This window comes from Ranitomeya imitator, chromosome 3 (assembly GCF_032444005.1).
Source record: "Ranitomeya imitator isolate aRanImi1 chromosome 3, aRanImi1.pri, whole genome shotgun sequence".
Classification (NCBI taxonomy): domain Eukaryota; kingdom Metazoa; phylum Chordata; class Amphibia; order Anura; family Dendrobatidae; genus Ranitomeya; species Ranitomeya imitator.
In genome coordinates this window covers 678,635,500-678,656,066 of record NC_091284.1, presented here as the reverse complement: position 1 = coordinate 678,656,066, position 20,567 = coordinate 678,635,500, and the positions used below count along the sequence as shown (strand labels likewise).

The 20,567-nt window shown below is 42.8% G+C and overlaps 1 protein-coding gene across 3 annotated transcripts in view; it reads left to right on the top strand.

The window, feature by feature from the left end:
- SLC39A5 (solute carrier family 39 member 5) overlaps positions 1-20,567 on the top strand; it is a 114,472-nt gene that overhangs the window by 47,077 nt on the left and 46,828 nt on the right. For all 3 annotated transcript variants that reach the window (XM_069758397.1, XM_069758398.1, XM_069758399.1), the window contains exons 2-4: positions 3,348-3,641; positions 6,056-6,207; positions 6,340-6,532. In XM_069758397.1, the coding sequence (XP_069614498.1) occupies positions 3,348-3,641; positions 6,056-6,207; positions 6,340-6,532 (639 nt within the window). The remainder of the gene's footprint in view (positions 1-3,347; positions 3,642-6,055; positions 6,208-6,339; positions 6,533-20,567) is intronic.

The following is a 20,567-nucleotide window of genomic DNA, read 5'->3' as shown; positions in this document are numbered from 1 at the left end:
GCCGTTTTTCTGCAATTCTGGTTTCCATCCTCGTTTCTCTTCAGGGCAGGTTGAGTCTTCGGACTGTCCTGGTGCAGATACTGTGGTGAATAGGTTGCAGCAGATTTGGACTCATGTGGTGGACAATTTGACATTGACCCTGGAGAAGGCTCAACGTTTCGCTAACCGCTGGCGCTGTGTGGGTCCCCGACTTCGTGTTGGGGATTTAGTTTGGTTGTCGTCTCGTTATGTTTCTATGAAGGTTTCCTCTCCTAAGTTTAAGCCTTGTTTCATTGGTCCGTATAAAATTTCTGAGGTTATCAATCCTGTGTCATTTCGTTTGGCCCTTCCAGATTCTTTTGCCATCCATAATGTGTTCCATAGGTCATTATTGCGGAGATACGTGGTGCCTGTGGTTCCATCCGTTGACCCTCCTGCTCCGGTGTTGGTTGAGGGGGAGTTGGAGTATGTGGTGGAGAAGATTTTGGATTCTCGTATTTCGAGACGGAAACTCCAGTACTTGGTCAAGTGGAAGGGTTATGGTCAGGAGGATAATTCCTGGGTTTTTGCCTCTGATGTTCATGCGGCCGATCTGGTTCGTGCCTTTCATTTGGCTCATCCTGGTCGGCCTGGGGGCTCTCGTGAGGGTTCGGTGACCCCTCCTTAAGGGGGGCGGTACTGTTGTGAATTCTGTTTTTGGGCTCCCTCCTGTGGTCATGAATGGTACTTCGGCTGGTTCTGTCCATGGACTTTCTCTGATGCCTGTGGGTGTTTCTGAGTTTCCTTCCACAGGTGACGAGGCTAATTCGTTAGTGGGCTGCTCTATTTAACTCCACTTAGATATTTGTCCCATGCCAGCTGTCAATGTTGTAGCATTGGTCTAGTTCGCTCCTGGATCTTCCTGGTTACCTGTTTCCTCCAGCAGAAGCTAAGTTTCGCTTTGCTTTTTCTTGTTTGCTATTTTTTCTGTCCAGCATGCTTATGTGAATTTTGCCTTGCTTGCTGGAAGCTCTGGGACGTAGAGGGGCGCCTCCGCTCCGTTAGTCGGTGCGGAAGGTATTTTTCCCTGCACTCCCTGTGTGGCTTTTGTAGGGTTTTTTGCTGACTGCAAAGTGACCTTTCCTATCTTCTGTCTGTTTAGTAAGTCGGGCCTCTCTTTGCTAAATCTATTTCATCTCTGTGTTTGTGATTTCATCTTACTCACAGTCAATATATGTGGGGGGCTGCCTTTTCCTTTGGGGAATTTTCTCTGAGGCAAGATAGGCTTATTTTTCCTATCTCTAGGGCTAGCTAGTTCTGAGGCTGTGACGAGGCGCCTAGGTCATGATAGGAGCGCTCCACGGCTATTTCTAGTGTGCGTGATAGGATTAGGGATTGCGGTCAGCAGAGGTTCCACTTCCCAGAGCTTGTCCTGTATTAATGTGCTATCAGGTCTTTTCTGGTGCTCTAACTACCAGGTCCACTATTTGTCTTAACCACCAGATCATAACACACGCCTGCGCAAGGCAAGATTGCAGCTCTCAGGTCATGCACAGCTCCGTGTCCTTCTTCCTCGATCTCTGACAGGATCCCACTCCTGTCAGGGACCAATTACCTGAGCGAAGCTCAGCCAACAACTAACTAACTTCCTCCCCAGGCAACCAGTTTTACCTAAGTGTGAAGAGTGCCCTAATAAATAGGAGCAGAGCTCCCCCTGGTGGCCTGGAGTGTGAAATGGGTTGCATGTTTGTGATACCTGGATTCAGTTATCCTTCTTTGCCTCCAAACGTAAAATCACTCTCCCCTAGAGGAAAATTACATTACTGCAACGACCAGGACCCTGGGGCGTTGCACCCCCAAAGGCACTTTGGCAAGATGGATCACGGACGCCATCAGCCTATCGTACTCATCAAGCGGGGTACCCGTCCCGGGAAATATCGGGGCTCACTCAACGAGAGCAGTTGCAACTTCATGGGTGGAGAAGGCCGGAGCCTCAATCGATCAGATATTTAGAGCTGCTACTTGGTCTTCACCATCTACATTCTATAAGAACTATAGATTGAACCTTGTCTCCTCTTCGGACCTTACCTTCAGTAAAAGGGTTCTGGAAGTGGTGGTCCCTCCCTAAATGTACAATCTTTGCAATTCTCTCCGTGGTGCCATCATGGGCGTCAGATAAAAATATAGTTCTTACCGATAACGGTATTTCTCTGAGCCCATGACGGCAACCGTACATTCCCTCCCTTCACTTATGGGTGTGCACATTAATATAGTGCCCTACGCCAATTATCTAAGTAGTCACACGGTATCTCAATTAAGTTTCAAGTAATGCTAAAATCAAGACTCTATTCCTTAGTCTCCCATCATTCTCTAGTAAAGAACTGATGCGGGAGAGAGGTACCGCCTTTTTATCTGTAGGTTTCCTGTCCTTGGTGGGCGGATCCCCTCTCTCCGTGGTGCCGTCATGGGCTCAGAGAAATACCGTTATCGGTAAAAACTATATTTTTATTAACTATTATGTGTGGCATGACTCTGATTTAAGGGCTTAAAATTTAAAAGTTTGAAAATTGCAAAATTTCCAATTATTTCATTTTTTTATTGCACCCATTGACTTCTTTTGCGGGATGCGATCCGTTTTCTTATTACAATCGCAGCATGCTGTGATTTTTTTTTTCAGCCTGATCGTGATCCAATCCGAGCTGAAAAAAAACACACAGATGAGTACACAAACATAGATTAACAGTGATCCAAATTCAATCCGATTTTTTTTTTTTTTTTTTTTTTTTTTTATCGGATTGAATTGTCCGATTTCATTGCAAGTGGGCATTCGCCCACTTTTTTTTTTCATTGGCAAGTCTCGGCCATGTCTCGATGCCAAACTGCTTCGATTTTACATGCATGTCAAATATGCCTGAGGAAAAAAAAACGCTGATGTGATCTGCCCCATAGATTAACACAGGGCCAAGTGCTATTTTACAGTAGTGTGACTTACAGTTATAATTTCTGAACTTTTTATTATCATTAATTGTATTTGTGGCTTTCCTATGTATCCATACAAATTATTGTCTGCCAAACTTTCCAGTCCCCACTCCTTTTCAAAAAAGTTAAATAAAAACTAATTTTTAACTTTCTTGATGATCGCCTGCCTCCAAAAATGACATTTTACTTGTAATTTTGATGATTTAAATTTTCTCCTAAAACATCCTACCCTCTGAATAACATTGCAAAATGTTTATGGCAAGGAGGAGGTTGGGGGTTTAAGCAAATGTGGCAAATGAACATTGTCACATTCCTGGACACGTTAAGAAAGGAAACATCTGTCCCAACTGGCCAACATGTTCTCGTCATTTTGGTTTTGTGTAACATTGAAGTGTTTGTTGTCCTAACAGATGCAGCTCCACAAGGCCAGGCTCCTGCTCCTCAGTCTGTGGACTTCCTGGACTTTGTCTGCATGTTTGGACAGAGATATCATTCCAAATGTTCCTTCAAATGGAAACCAATCTACAGAGAAGGTTCTGCAGGTTAGAAGAACCGAATGGCAGAATGGATCTTATCTGGAAGAGGCTGAGAAAGAACAAGGATATTATCTTAAGCAGCTGTTTCATCTGTATGGCGAGAATGATACCTTAACTTATGAAGGACTCACTTTATTGCTGAAAAACCTTGGACTTGGAGAAGTGCAGGTGAATGGTAAAATGATCATACAATTATGGTAAAATGGTACAGGAATATTGTTTAATTCACAATGCGACAGTATGTACTCTTAGACCAGGTTAACGCAGTGTTGCTGTTTTTAATTTGCTTTATTATTTTAAAGTAACATTTAAACATATAAATAAATCATGAAAGTAAACGGGAGATACATTTGTCTACACTACTTATCCGTCTTTTTTATGATAAAGGCTTTTGTTTGCATCATCTTGGTACTCTGGTGAAACTCATCCACAGACTGGGTTTCATAGGAGATAATTATGCATATAAATATATTTAAAAAAAATATTGTAAACCTAAATGTTTGCATCAGACATCTTTCCTATCCAAAAATAAGGAAATAAAAATACCATACGTATAGTTGGTATCTCCACATCGATAAAAAATGAAATTAATCAAAATCTTACATTATGGGTCAAATAAAGTTGAAAGAAATTTTAACTGCTAGAATTGTTGTTTTCAGTTGCTGCAACACAGGAAAAAAAATGCAGTAAAGAGCAAGTAAAATGTTGACAACACAAAAAGAAAAGAAAATCAAACTGCCAAAATTATGTTTTTCCATTCACATCACCTCCTAAAAAAATCTAATGAAAAGTTGAGAAAACGTCAAAACCCTAAAATAGTATCAATTAAAGCATCAGTTCGCCACACAAAAAAACAAGCCCTCACATGGCTTAATAGAAAAGTCACAATGTTACAGGTCAGAAAATAGCAACATAAACATTTTTTACAAGCTTCTGAATTGTTTTCACCATTTAAATAAAAAGCAAATACTGGTATCGCTGTAATTGTACTGATCTGTAAAATTTGGTGTTCAGATAATTTTTATGAATGCCTGTAAAGCAACCCCCCCCCCCCCCCCGAAAAAAAAAAAATCTAAAAAATGCACGTTTTCATCATTTCACTGCATTTTTTTCCTATTATTCAGGACAACATACTGTAAAATAGAAAATGGTGTCATTCAAAAGTACAACTTGTCTACCCAAACATCAAGCTTTCAGACAGCTGTGTCAACAGAGAAAAAAAGCTATGACTTTTGAAAGTAGAAGAAAAAAAAATGAAAGCTCAAAAATGAAAAATTGCCGATCCTAAAGGACTTAAGTGGGCATCAGTATAATGAATTCCTTTAGCTGTGAATGACTGTGCCCCTTTCCAGTAAGCCCCGCTTACAACCTATCCAGTGATTAGGTAACAACTTTACTTAGGCATAAATAACCATTTTAAGACCAAAGTGTCTTGGTCCTTAACAGGGTTTAAAACACATGCAAAACTCCACTGTGATATACGCCATTAGGTTTCTCAATATGGCCCTCAAAAACCACGCTACAGCAGTGATAAATCATGTTTTGAAGTTCTGTACAAATGTGTCTAGAAATGCACGGGGTCGGGATGATGCTCTTCCAGGTCCTCAGCCTTGCGCTGTATTGCTTGCCTGCCACCACTCTCCTCTGGCAGTTTGACAGGTTATGAACTCCGATATAATTCTGTTGTGGCTCATAATGTCTCCTGACAAGCTAATATTCATATCTTGGGGTTGGGGTTCAAGTTTGCATTCAGTCTATATAACTACAGACTTGTGAATCCTCAGGATTCATCGGTGCTGGAAGCGGACGGTTGTCTTGCTAAATAGAAGTGAATTGAGCGAGGCTGGACATGTCTAGTTGGAATGTGGCCTGAAGTATGCAAAAAACCTACTTGCAGTCATATGACTGCTCCGCTCCCTACGCCAGAACCAGTGAATCTTGACCGCATACACTGTAAGGAGTCTCAAATCTGGAGTCACATGGAGTCACTGCAGATTTGAACCCCGAGCCTGGTCAATCCCTTCAATTTGTTGCTAAATGGTTTTTCTCCAGAATGTCTATGGCAACTTAAATCCTGGTTTACACATTCACATTGGGTATTTGTTGCTGAATTTTGGATGCATGTTGTATGCCTAAAAAAATAGAGAATCATGTATTTACTGGCCTAAAATGTTTGCGTTGAAGCGTTAATACCACACTTGGCACAATTATTCCCCATACACTAGGAGGGCGCTCAGCAAGTTTACGTAGAGACTTCAGAATTATTGTAGAAAGAAGGAATGAAAATGTGGCACTCACCCATACATGAGTGCCGAAGACTTTAGTCCACATTAGTAAAGTGGCAGCGTAGTAACATATGGCATCCTCCAGTATACGGACATCAGCCATTTCTGCAGTATGCCGTATGCTACCACGCTGTAATTTTACTAGAGTAATTTGGAATAAAGTCTTCGGAACTTTTTTGTACGGCTGATTGACGCAATGTAATTCCTTCTTTCTACAATAATTTTGAACAAAAATGTGTTATGAAGCTAAACTAATAGAGACAAGTTCTCATTTCTGCTTTTCTTCCACACCCCCAGGTTGTACAGATACAACATCGAGAACTAGGACATGATCACGTCTCTCATCTGGATATCCTTGACGTTCAAGAAAAGAAACACAGCCATGTGCACTCCGCCAGGGAACATCAATCTGTCCTCTTAAACCCTGAGGAGACCCAGAATAATGCCAGGTACATTTTACGGCACAATCAATAATAGCGGAAAATCAGAAAACTGAATGCCCAGGACTTTGTATCATTAATCATTTTATTTTACAAGTGTCTGACTATTAAACTCTATTTTTTTTCTCTCTGTGAGAATAGTGAGATCTCAGATACATCACACAAGATGAATGTACCACATCCAGTAACAAAAGAGCCAGAAACCACAAAAAACCCAGCCCATGATAGGAAAAGAGTAAATGTGAACCAGCTGCAAACACAGTGGCAACCCACAGACCTCCTGCAGCACTTGCTACATCTTCATCACTCGGAGAAAACCCACCAGCATGAAGATGTAAGTCTCCCCTGATTTGCAGGATTCTTATCTCATTTATAAATGATCACCACTCCTCCTAAGCCTCAGGTAGATGTTTGTGTTAAATGTACGTGTTCCATCAGTGTTTTTCCTGGATAGAACACATACCCATCATAGTCTCTAGTACTGTACACGTGTCTGCAAGGTTTTTCCATGGGCCATCTGCTAAAAAAAATATCAGAGACGTCCGTTTTTGAATAGGGGCGGATGTGCAGTACTCGGCCATGGCCATTTAACATTTGATGGAGCTGTGCTGTGCAACTCTTCAACTGAGCACTTCAAGCCGCAGGTGGACCAGGAACAGCTGATCAGTGGTGTGATGGGTGTTGCACCCCCAACAGTCAGATATTGCTGAACTATTCTATGGATAGGCCATCAGTGTAAAAATCCCTTTTAATGAGTACATTTGGCCACTGAAAACAGCTGATCCACATCTGTTGCAGGTATTGAAACCCCAAAACACCATCCCATGTTCAGATCTAGATAGGCCATCAATGTATTAGTCTTGGCAACCCTTTTAAGGGAAGGTTTACATCCTGTTGTGCTCTCTGTTGAGCATCATAGGTGTTATACCCGATTCTGGTATGTAAATATATCAGGTCTTTATATGATCCAGCATATATCTACATCTATTTTATGAGTTTAATCATTAATTTTATTGGAGATGGTTATCATCATGCAATTTTCTCTGCTGAGCACACTGTCCAGAGTGGGGGTTACACTTGAACACCAGAAAATGGTATCCTATTGTGCCCGCGGACCAGGGCCTGCTCCAGATTTTCATGGGCCCCGGGCGATAGAGTCTCAGTGGGCCCCTTTGACACATACCACAATTCATGATGCACAGACATCGCAGAGAAATATAGGTATGGTACAATGACAAAGATTTCACTTGCTTCTTACATTACATGAGTGATATCTATTGTAAATTCTACAATAGCTCAGAAACCGGACAGTATAGTCCTACATACAGTATTACGCTCACCACATGGCGCTCCATACGGAATAATTAAACCCATATATTGTTCCATACAGTATTATGTGCACCACATAGAGCTCCATACGGAATTATGAGCCCCATATATTTCTCCATACAGTATTACGCTCACCACATAGTGCTCCATACAGAATAATGAGCCCCATATATTGCTCCATACAGTATTACGCACACCACATAGTGCTCCATACAGAATAATGAGCCCCATATATTGCTCCATACAGTATTACGCACACCACATAGTGCTCCATACAGAATAATGAGCCCCATATATTGACCATACATTATTATGGGCACCCCATAGTGATCCATAGAGAATAATGAGCCCCATATATTGCTCCATACAGTATTATGGGCACCACATAGATTAATAAAACCCATATATTGCTCCATACAGTATTATGGGCACCATATATTGCTCCATACAGAATGATCCCCATATATTGCCCCATAAAGTAATATGGGCACCACATAGTGCTCCATATGGAATAATGAGCCCCATCTATTGTTCCATACAGTATAATGAGCACCATATATTGCTCCATACAGAATGAGCCCCATATATTGCTCCATGCAGTATTATGGGCACCACATAGTGCCCCATAAAGAATAATAAGCCCTATATATTACAGTATTATGGGCACCATATAGTGTTCCATATATAATAATGATCCCCCTATAATGCTACATACATAATGGGCTCCATATAATGCTCCATACAGAATAATGAGCCCCATATATTGACCATACAGTATTATGGGCACCACATAGTGATCCATAGAGAATAATGAGCCCTATATATTGCTCCATACAGTACTATGGGCACCATATAGTGTTTCATATAGAATAATGATCCCCATATAATGCTCCATACATAATGGGCTCCATATAATGCCCCAGACAGAATGGGCCCCATATGATGCTCCATTGTATGATGGGCTCCATAAGATGCTCCATGTAGAATAGGCCCTATATAATGCTCCATGTATAACAGGCCCCATATGATTCTCCATATATAATGGGCCCCATATATGATGCTCCAGTGTATGATGGGCCCCATATAATGCTCTATATATAATGGGCCCCATATATGCTGCTACAGTGTATGATGGGTCCCATTTAATGCTCCATATATAATGGGTCCCATATGATGGACCCCATATATTGCTCCAAACATGAAAAAAAATTGAAATCCTCACCTCTCCTCGCTGGCCGCTGCTCTGCTCCGGACACCTCAGCATTGGCATCTTCTGGCTCTCTGCACTGTGACATTGCGCCCTCTGACCAGAAACGTCACAGTCAGGAGACGCAGAAGACGCCGCAGTAGAGGAACGGGGAGTGGTAAGCATCTCAAATGCTGGGGCCCTGAGCAAGTGGGTGGGGGCCTATTCGCAGGCACTGGGCCCTCCTGCCTGCTCAAGACCCTGGGCACTTGCCCGGGTGCTGACGCTGGCCCTGCCCCAGACATAAGCCTTGACTTAAAAACATATATTGAAAATTTGAATTTTGTTTGCTGTTTTTTTTCCAGCGATACCTATGATTTTGCCAGATACAATAACATAGTTATTAATCAGCACTATAGTGTACAATGAAACAGACAGACAGTGCAGAATAGAAGCACTCCCATCAAAGTTTTTATTCTCTTGATACATTGCAGTCATCATATTATATAGCACTGTGTACTTGCAATTGTTCATTTGCCTTTCTACCCATTTAATTCTTCTCTTATCCATTATGTCTATGACACCACGTGTAAAAACTGACTAGCTGAATTCTTCTAAGCTCTATGTAGAAACAGGAAGTCTCTTTTCCCTACATGAGTCATCCCCCTCTTCAACTCCTGACTCAGCTGCTCCACTCCTCCCCCTGCCAGGGACTTTTGCAGCAATGACTCATGCTGGGAAAAGAAACTTTCTGTACCTACATAGAGATAAGAGAGGGATTTAGCTCCTCAGTTTTTAATCAAGTGATGTCATAGACCGAATGGAAAAGAGAAGAATTAGCTGAGTAGAAAGGCAAAATGAGCAATTGTAAGTACACAGTGCTATATAATATGATGGCTGCAATATAACAAGAGGATACAAATTTTGATGGAAGTGCTTCTTTAAGTGGAGTCCACACTTTCAGTCTGCTTGTTGAAGGTGTGCTCTGCATACATGCTGGATCATATAAAAAAGATCAAATTTTCTATATCAAATCTGTAAACCTTTGTAACTACTATGAAGGATTTACTATAAATCACTGGTTGGGAAAATGTTCACATTTTACTTAAGGGGTTGTCTCAAGATGAATCTTGAAGAGCACACTGCTTCCGACCCACTGCTTGACAGTTCGAACCTGCGGCATGGTCCTGCCGCCGGTCTGAACTGTGTTCTCTATAGGCTGCTGGCAACGGCAGCTTTGCCTCGTCCACATGGGAGAAGCACAGAGGAATTAATGGTGGTAGGATCCAGCGATCGGCTTCAGAGTGGTACGGGCAGTCTGTAAAGCGTAGAACCTGCCTGCAAACTCCTTGATTATGTAAGCAGCCACGATGGGATTGCAGGGTGACCGCTAAGGCAATGAGCTGAACATCATAAAATTAAAAATTATTTTATTCTTGAGAACAAAGATTATTTTTAATAATGGTAAAATGCAAAGTTACATATTTTTTTTCAACCACTTTGCAACTTTATCCATTTATGAACTTGAGACAACTTTTTTTTTTTTTTTTTAAAGGAACCTGTCACCTGGGTCATGCTGCCCAAACAGCAGGCCACACAAATCAGAGCATGGGTGCCTCATTGTAGCTAAGTATATTTTTTTCTCTGAAACACTTCGGCATTTCAAAGAAACTATACTTTAAAGATCCAGTCGGGTCCATAGCCTTCGTCGGAAACTAGACTCTTCCATAGCGAGAGACCTGACAATTGCCTTCAGTGGAGCATGGAGAAGCCAGCCTGGGGTGGCATTCGGCTAGTCAGGTCTCTCCCTAAGGTCCCCAAATGCCTTTTTAGGCTAATGAAACGCAGTGGGTTTCATTTCAATAAGTAACTTGGTGATAATCGTGCTGCCAGATTGTGATTCAAGTAGCCTGCAGTTTTGGCAGCATGAAATAGGTGACAGGTTCCCTTTAAAGTCAATGATTTGCCGGTGTGCTTTCCACTGCTACAAATATATGCCTGGAAGAACTTTGAGCTTTAATGAATGAGTTTATTACTTTATAGACCTGTTTGTTTGAAGGCAGTGCTTCTGATGTTAATACACTATGAGCCTGAATACCTGATAAGCTAGTAGCATTGGATTGTGATGTCCTGCTGGATTAGTACGGGCATCAAGTCTCAGGTTCAATGTAAGCACAAAATTCATAGAATTCAATTCAATTGTCCAAATCTGGGGTTATGATGATGTAATACTTTATTTGCTCCTAAAAATCAGAATTTTAATTTTTATTATTTTGTAAATCCACCTTTGGCCTTCAACACTGCCTGAATCCTTCTGGGCATGCTCTCGATAAGATTCAAGCATGTCTAGACCGAAGTCTGGTTCCAGGTCTCGTCAGTGTGTGTTGGTGACGGCCCTGTATAGTGTTGTTTAATCACTGTATGACATAGCTCTGAATGGTACTGAATTGTACCGATAATTAGGCACTTTATGCCAACAGAAAATACCACATTGGGCATCATCCAATATAAAGGTGGCCCACAAACCTTAGATGTCTGTCAAAATGCCCGTTTGGCTAACAGATATCTCGCCCTACACCTCCAAACGTGCTGAGGATTTATTTCCTCAGCTGAGGATTTATGTATTTCAATGGCAGAAAGAGTATAAATCCGTTGCCAAAGTGGCTTATTTTCTGAGAACAGAAGAATCAAACTCAAACTGCCCAATCCTTCTCTTCCCATTATCTGACTGGAAGAATCTGCAAACTTCTCCTCCCCTCCAATATACTTAATGTTATGTTTGAATGTATTTTTTTAACAAAATATTTTTGTATTTTTTTTTCTGTATCACAATCCAGTATTAAAAATAAAAAAAGTATAAATCTTCAATTTTCACATTAGCCACTGAGGATTTTTTTAGACTTCAACTTCCTGTTGCTTAACTTGTCAGGTCATATAACGCTAATAACCTGCAGGCTGCAGATATGGGGTTAATCTGCAGGTTAATAGTGTTAGGAACATGCCCAGCTGCTGTTCTGAAATTGCAACACCCAAAAGAAAATGAACTTTGATCGAGCCACCTCTGCACTGATGAATAAAGTGCCAGATCACACTTAACAATGCTGCTCTCAGTGCTGTGTGCAGTGATTAAAGCCGCGCCGGCACACATGTATCACTGAAATCTGGTGGTTGCACGGAGAAATAAAATACATTTTATAATGTACGTTATGTTTTTAACACTAACATTATTAACCTGCAACATTAACAAGTCATCTGCAGGTTAATAGTGTTAACCGACCTGACAGGTTCTGTTTAAGGAAACAACACATGTACATAGCCAAAGTTGTCGGATCCCAATGCTATATTTTGTATTGTAATATCTAATGAGCCTGTGCACAAGACATTATAAAGTCGGGGGGAGGAGGGTCCGCAGTGACATCCCATATTGTGATTGGTGGATCCTGTGTTATCAGCTGAGTATAGAGGTGTTACCCATCAATGTAATCCTGCCTCTGCGGATAATATGGATCCTTGTTGAAAACTCTTCCTGAAAGGACATGAAAAATTAGTCTAAAGAAGTCCCAGCATCCTGTATGAAAATTGGAAGATATATATATATATATATATATATATATATATATATATATATATATATATATATATATATATATATATATATATATATATATATATATAATTAAAATAAGCATTGTATGATTAAAAAATTGCCAAGTAAATGTAACTCATATACCTGTTTTAAACAATGGCTGATTTTCTGATGATAACTTCAATCTAATGTACAATATATGGGGCCTGTGAAGGAATATTCTAGCTGTGCAATTTATTTCATACCACCTTCATTACATTTATACATTCCCTCTTTTCTCCACCTCTCCCTTGTCATTATGGAAGTTAGATCATGCAATCTCCAGCCTGACAAATAGTCTTACATAAACTAATGTGCAAACAGGAAGTCAGTCTCTGACTTCCTGTGAATTGCAGGATGACATCATCACTTATCAAATTCCTCCAGGCAGCTCTCACACTCCTTCTCACCTGTCCCCACCATTTCTGTCCCCTCTGCATGTCCTCCCATACAGTTAAGGAAATAGGTGAAGACTATTGTAACTGTCTAAAAGAAAAATGGTCTTTGCTGCCCATAGCAATCAATTAGAGAGCAGCTTTCATTTTGTGTTCTGCTCTTGAAAAATGAAATCTGCCCTGTGATTAGTTGGTATTGGCAGCAAAAACAACCATAAAGCTTCTTTCAGTTTCCGGCAGACAGCAGTCCTAGGTCATTGATGTATCGGTGGCAAGTGACACCTAGATAGGAGCAAGAACCTTAAGGTACCGTTACACTAAACGATTTACCAACGATCACGACCAGCGATACGACCTGGCCGTGATCGTTGATAAGTCGTTGTGTGGTCACTGGGGAGCTGTCACACAGACAGCTCTCTCCAGTGACCAACGATCAGGGGAACAACTTCGGCATCGTTGAAACTGTCTTCAACGATGCTGAAGTCCCCGGGTAACCAGGGTAAACATGGGGTTACTAAGTGCAGGGCCGCACTTAGTAACCCGATATTTACCCTGGTTACCTGTTATGAACTGGTGGTTTAGGAGCAACATGGGACGAGCTCTGAAGGAGGTGGAACCTGTACTGACCGCAGTCCCTATGCTCAACACAACACTAGAAGTAGCCGTGGGATGCTCCTGTCACTCCCTAGGCACCTCGTCACAGCCTGAGAACTAACTACCCCTAAAGATAGAAACAGGAAAACTATCTTGCCTCAGAGAAAATCCCCGAAGGATAGATAGCCCCCCACAAGTAATGACTGTGAGTGGAGAGGGAAAAGACATACACAGAATGAAACCAGGATGTAGCACAGGAGGCCAGTCTAGCTAGATAGATAAGACAGGATAGAATACTGTGCGGTCAGTATTAAAAACTACAAAAATCCACACAGAGTTTACAAAAATCTCCACACCTGACTAAAGGTGTGGAGGGTAAATCTGCTTCCCAGAGCTTCCAGCTTAACTGAATTAATCCATACTGACAAGCTGGACAAAACATAGAAAGCACAGAACGAATAAGTCCACAACCTGTGGACAGAAAAGAGCAAGCAAGGACTTAACTTTGCTGAACTGATCAGGATAACAGGGAAATCCAAGAGAGATGTGAATCCAACCAGGAACCATTGACAAGTGGCACTGGCTGAAGGGAAGAGCCAGGCATAAATAGCCGAGCAGAAAGACAATCAGTGGAAGCAGCTGCAGACTGCTAAATCCAAGGAGCAGCCATACCACTTAAAACCACCGGAGGGAGCCCAAGAGCAGAACTCACAAAAGTGCCACTTACAACTACCGGAGGGAGCCCAAGAGCGGAATTCACAACAGTACCCCCCCTTGAGGAGGGGTCACCGAACCCTAACCAGAGCCCCCAGGCCGATCAGGACGAGCCAAGTGATAAGCACGAACCAAATCGGCGGCATGGACATCGGAGGCAACAACCCAAGAATTATCCTCCTGGCCATAACCCTTCCACTTGACAAGATACTGAAGCCTCCGCCTCGAAAAACGAGAATCCAAAATTTTCTCAACCTCATATTCCAACTCTCCCTTAACAGTACCCCCCCCCCCTTAAGGAGGGGTCACCGAACCCTCACGAGAGCCCCCAGGCCGACCAGGATGAGCCAAATGAAAGGCACGAACCAGATCGGCCGCATGAACATCAGAGGCAAAAACCCAGGAATTATCCTCCTGACCATAACCCCCTTCCACTTGACCAAGTACTGGAGTTTCCGTCTCGAAATACGAGAATCCAAAATCTTCTCCACCACATACTCCAACTCCCCCTCAACCAACACTGGAGCAGGAGGGTTAACGGATGGAACCACAGGCGCCACATATCTCCGCAACAAAGATCTATGGAAAACATTATAAATGGCAAAAGAGGCTGGAGAAGCCAAACGAAAAGACACCGGATTGATAATTTCAGAAATCTTATAAGGACCAATAAACCGAGGCTTAAACTTAGGGGAAGAAACCTTCATAGGAACATGACGAGAAGACAACCAAACCAAATCACCCACACAAAGCCGAGGACCAACACACCGACGGCGGTTAGCAAAACGTTGAGCCCTTTCCTGAGACAACGTCAAATTGTCCACCACATGAGTCCAAATCTGCTGCAGCCTGTCCACCACAGAATCCACACCAGGATAATCAGAAGGCTTAACTTGCCGTGAAGAAAAACGAGGATGAAAACCAAAATTACAAAAGAAAGGTGAAACCAAAGTAGCCGAACTAGCCCGATTATTAAGGGCAAACTCGGCCAACGGCAAGAAAGCCACCCAATCATCCTGATCAGCAGACACAAAGCATCTCAAATAGGTTTCCAAGGTCTGATTAGTTTGCTCAGTTTGGCCATTAGTCTGAGGATGAAACGACAAAGAAAAAGACAAATCAATGCCCATCCTAGCACAAAAGGCCCGCCAAAACCTAGAGACAAACTGAGAATCTCTGTCAGACACACTATTCTCCGGAATGCCATGCAAACGAACCACATGCTAAAAAAACAATGGAACCAAATCTGAGGAGGAAGGCAACTTAGGCAAAGGTACCAGATGGACCATTTTAGAGAACCGGTCACAAACAACCCAGACAACAGACATCACCTGGGAAACAGGAAGATCCGAAATAAAATCCATGGAAATATGCGTCCAGGGCCTCTCAGGGACCGGCAAAGGCAAAAGCAACCCACTAGCGCGGGAAAAGCAAGGCTTGGCCCGGGCGCAAGTCCCACAGGACTGCACAAAAGCACGCACATCCCGCGACAAGGAAGGCCACCAAAAGGACCTAGCAACCAAATGTCTGGTACCAAAAATCCCAGGATGACCAGCCAACACTGAACAATGAACCTCAGAAATTACCTTACTTGTCCATCTATCAGGAACAAACAGCTTCCCCACTGGACAGCGGTCAGGCTTATCAGCCTGAAATTCCCGAAGCACCCGCCGCAAATCAGGGGAGATGGCAGAAAGAATTACCCCTTCCTTAAGAATGACAACCGGCTCAAGGACTCCAGGAGAATCAGGCAAAAAACTCCTAGAGAGGGCATCAGCCTTAACATTCTTAGATCCCGGAAGATACGAGACCACAAAATCAAAACGGGAGAAAAACAGGGACCATCGAGCCTGTCTAGGATTCAGCCGCTTGGCCGACTCGAGGTAAATCAGATTCTTATGATCAGTCAAGACCACAACGCGGTGCTTAGCTCCCTCAAGCCAATGTCGCCACTCCTCAAACGCCCACTTCATAGCAAACAACTCCCGATTGCCGACATCATAATTGCGTTCCGCAGGCGAAAACTTTCTGGAAAAAAAAGCACACGGTTTCATCAAAGAACCATCAGAATCCCTCTGAGACAAAACGGCCCCTGCCCCAATCTCAGAAGCGTCAACCTCAACCTGAAAGGGAAGAGAAACATCCGGCTGATGCAACACAGGGGCAGAAGTAAATCGGCGTTTAAGCTCCTGAAAGGCCTCAACAGCCGCAGAGGACCAATTCGTCACATCAGCGCCTTTCTTCGTCAAATCAGTAAGGGGCTTAACCACACTGGAAAAGTTGGCAATGAAACGGCGATCGAAATTAGCAAAGCCCAAAAATTTTTGAAGGCTCTTCACAGATGTGGGTTGAATCCAGTCATGAATAGCTTGGACCTTAACAGGAACCATTTCCATAGACAAGGGAGAAAAAATAAAACCCAAAAAAAGAGACCTTCTGAACTCCGAATAGGCACTTAGACCCCTTCACAAATAAAGCATTATCACGAAGGATCTGGAATACCATCCTGACCTGCTTCACATGAGATTCCCAATCATCGGAAAAAATCAAAATATCATCCAAATATACAACCATGAATTTATGAAGATAATTGCGGAAAATATCATGCATGAAAGATTGGAACACAGATGGAGCATTAGAGAGCCCGAATGGCATCACGAGGTATACAAAATGGCCTTCGGGCGTATTAAATGCAGTTTTCCATTCGTCACCCTGTTTAATACGAACAAGATTATATGCCCCTCGGAGGTCAATCTTAGTAAGCCAACTAGCCCCCTTAATCTGAGCAAACAAATCAGAAAGCAAAGGCAAGGGGTATTGGAATTTGACCGTGATCTTATCAAGAAGACGATAATCTATACAGGGTCTCAAGGAGCCATCCTTCTTAGCAACAAAAAAGAAACCCGCTCCCAATGGTGACGAAGACGGCCGAATATGCCCCTTCTCCAAAGATTCCTTAACATAGCTCCGCATGGCGGCATGCTCTGGCACAGACAGATTGAAAAGTCGGCCCTTAGGGAACTTACAACCTGGAATCAAGTTAATAGCACAATCACAGTCCCTATGTGGAGGAAGGGAACTGGACTTGGGCTCATCAAATACATCCTGGAAATCCAACAAAAACTCAGGGACCTCAGAAGAGGGGGAAGAGGAAATTGATATCAAAGGAACGTCACTATGTACCCCTTGACAACCCCAACTAGTCACAGACATAGTTTTCCAATCCAGCACCGGATTATGTTCCTGTAATCATGGAAAACCCAGTACAACAACATCATGCAGGTTATGCAACACCAGAAAATGGCAATCTTCCTGATGTGCTGGAGCCATGTACATGGTCATCTGCGTCCAGTACTGAGGTTTATCCTTGGCCAATGGTGTAGCATCAATGCCCCTCAAAGGAATAGGGTTCTGCAAAGGCTGCAAGGAAAAACCACAGCGCCTGGCGAATTCTAAGTCCATTAAGTTCAGGGCAGCGCCTGAATCCACAAATGCCATGACAGAAAAGGACGACAATGAGCAAATCAGGGTCACAGATAAAAGAAATTTAGGCTGTACAGTACTGATGGTAACAGACCTAGCGACCCTCCTAGTACGCTTAGGGCAATCAGAAATAACATGAGCAGAATCACCACAGTAAAAACACAGCCTATTCTGATGTCTGAATTCCTGCCGTTCTGTTCTAGTCAAAATCCTATCACATTGCATAGGCTCAGGACTCTGCTCAGAGGACACTGCCATATGATGCACAGCTTTGCGCTCGCGCAGACGCCGATCAATCAGAATGGCTAGACATAGATTCGCTCAAACCAGTAGGCGTAGGAAAGCCCACCATAACATCTTTAAGGGCTTCAGAAAGACCTTTTCTGAAAATAGCAGCCAGAGCATCCTCATTCCATTTAGTGAGCACAGACCATTTCCTAAATTTCTGGCAGTATAATTCTGCCGCTTCCTGACCTTGACAGAGGGCCAACAGGGTTTTTTCTGCATGATCCACAGAATTAGGTTCGTCATACAATAATCCGAGCGCTTGAAAAAAATGCGTCTACATTCAGCAATGCCGGATCCCCTGATTCAAGGGAGAATGCCCAGTCCTGAGGGTCACCACGCAGCAAGGATATGATGATTTTAACTTGCTGAATGGGATCACCAGAAGAACGGGGTTTCAAAGCAATTGCAGTTATTTTTAAAGTTCAAAAACTTGGATCTGTCCCCAAAAAACAAATTAGGAGTAGGAATTCTAGGCTCCAAAGCTGGAGTCTGGACAACATAATCTTGGATACTCTGTACTCTTGCAGCAAGTTGATCCACATGAGAAAACAAACCCTGAACATCCATGCCAGAGCATAAATCCTTAACCACCCAGAGATCAAGAGGAAAAAAAAAAAAAACAGAGCACAGAAAAAAAAAATGGCTCAGAATTTTTTTTTCCTTCTTTTGAGATGCATTTAATTCATTTTCGGCCACTTGTACTGTTATGAACTGGTGGTTTAGGAGCAACATGGGACGAGCTCTGAAGGAGGTGGAGCCTGTACTGACCGCAGTCCCTAAGCTCAACACAACACTAGAAGTAGCCGTGGGATGCTCCTGTCACTCCCTAGGCACCTCGTCACAGCCTGAGAACTAACTACCCCTAAAGATAGAAACAGGAAAACTATCTTGCCTCAGAGAAAATCCCCACAGGATAGATAGCCCCCCACAAGTAATGACTGTGAGTGGAGAGGGAAAAGACATACACAGAATGAAACCAGGATGTAGCACAGGAGGCCAGTCTAGCTAGATATAGGACAGGATAGAATACTGTGCGGTCAGTATTAAAAACTACAAAAATCCACACAGAGTTTACAAAAATCTCCACACCTGACTAAAGGTGTGGAGGGTAAATCTGCTTCCCAGAGCTTCCAGCTTAACTGAATTAATCCATACTGACAAGCTGGACAAAACATAGAAAGCACAGAACGAATAAGTCCACAACCTGTGGACAGAAAAGAGCAAGCAAGGACTTAACTTTGCTGAACTGGTCAGGATAACAGGGAAATCCAAGAGAGCTGTGAATCCAACCAGGAACCATTGACAAGTGGCACTGGCTGAAGGGAAGAGCCAGGCATAAATAGCCGAGCAGAAAGATAATCAGTGGAAGCAGCTGCAGACTGCTAAATCCAAGGAGCAGCCATACCACTTAAAACCACCGGAGGGAGCCCAAGAGCAGAACTCACAAAAGTGCCACTTACAACCACCGGAGGGAGCCCAAGAGCGGAATTCACAACAGTTACCATTGTAAAAGTAAAAAAAAAAATGTCTGTCACGTCCCCCACCGTCAGCTTCGCTGCACTGTGTAAGCGCCGGCCGTAAAGCAGAGCAGTGACATCACCGCTGTGCTCTGCTTTACGGCCGGCGCTGACACAGTGCAGGGAGGCTGATGGCGGGGGACATGACAGACATCAGAATGTGAGTATGTAGTGTTTTTTTTTTTACTTTTGCAATGGTAACCAGGGTAAATATTGGGTTACTAAGTGCGGCCCTGCACTTAGTAACCCGATGTTTACCCTGGTTGCAGGTGAACACATCGCTGGGTCGGCGTCACACACGCCGATCTAGCGATGACAGCGGGGTGATCAGCGACCAAAAAAAGGTCCTGATCTCTCCCCACGACCAACGATCTCCCAGCAGGGGCCTGATCGTTGGTCGCTGTCACACATAAAGATATCGTTAGCGGGATCGTTGCTACGTCACAAAAAGCGTGACGTTGCAACGATATCGTTAACAAAATCGTTATGTGTGAAGTGAGACTATAGTGAGACTCTGGCATTATGGTAAATGTAGTCTACATTAGGGGAATCCTGTCAGAGGAAAGAAGAAACAAGATGGCATACAAGCCAGCCATGGCAAATCAACTACAACTGGTATATATATAAGGGCATAATAATTAGCTGGAGTGCTTCTTTACACTAACTCCGCCCACCTAGCTTGATTGACAGCTCCTCAGTGTTTCTCCTCCCTGCTACCGCTTAGATTTCATGCTGCTCAATACAGGCTGCTGCCGTCAGTCAGGACGGATGGCCAGAGATTGAATACCCTTGAAATCATGAGTTGTTTTATTCTTGATTCAGGTTTATATTCAGAATTAGACAACCAATCTGAAATTGATTTTCAAAATATGTACATCGGCCTCATCAGGTGAATGAGCTCTTGTAATGCATGCAGATTGATTCTGTTGCAGATCTGCTCTAAGGCTGTCTACACTCTATGTTTTGAGATTTATGAGAGTGCAGAGTAGACATTTTCCTGTTACTTTTAATATAATTAGTTAATGCATGCTGTACATCTTTTGGAACATTTAATCTTTTAGATTCAAAAGTTCTTAAATTTTTTGCCTAGAAATGTCTTTCACGTAAGCTCATACTAAATATACAAGTGTGAATATATATTAGCAATCTCTTCCAAGCTTTCAAGTCGGTTGTATTGGGCTCATACACCACAACATCTCCATTTCAGGGGAATGTATCACCTATTTTATTTTTTAACT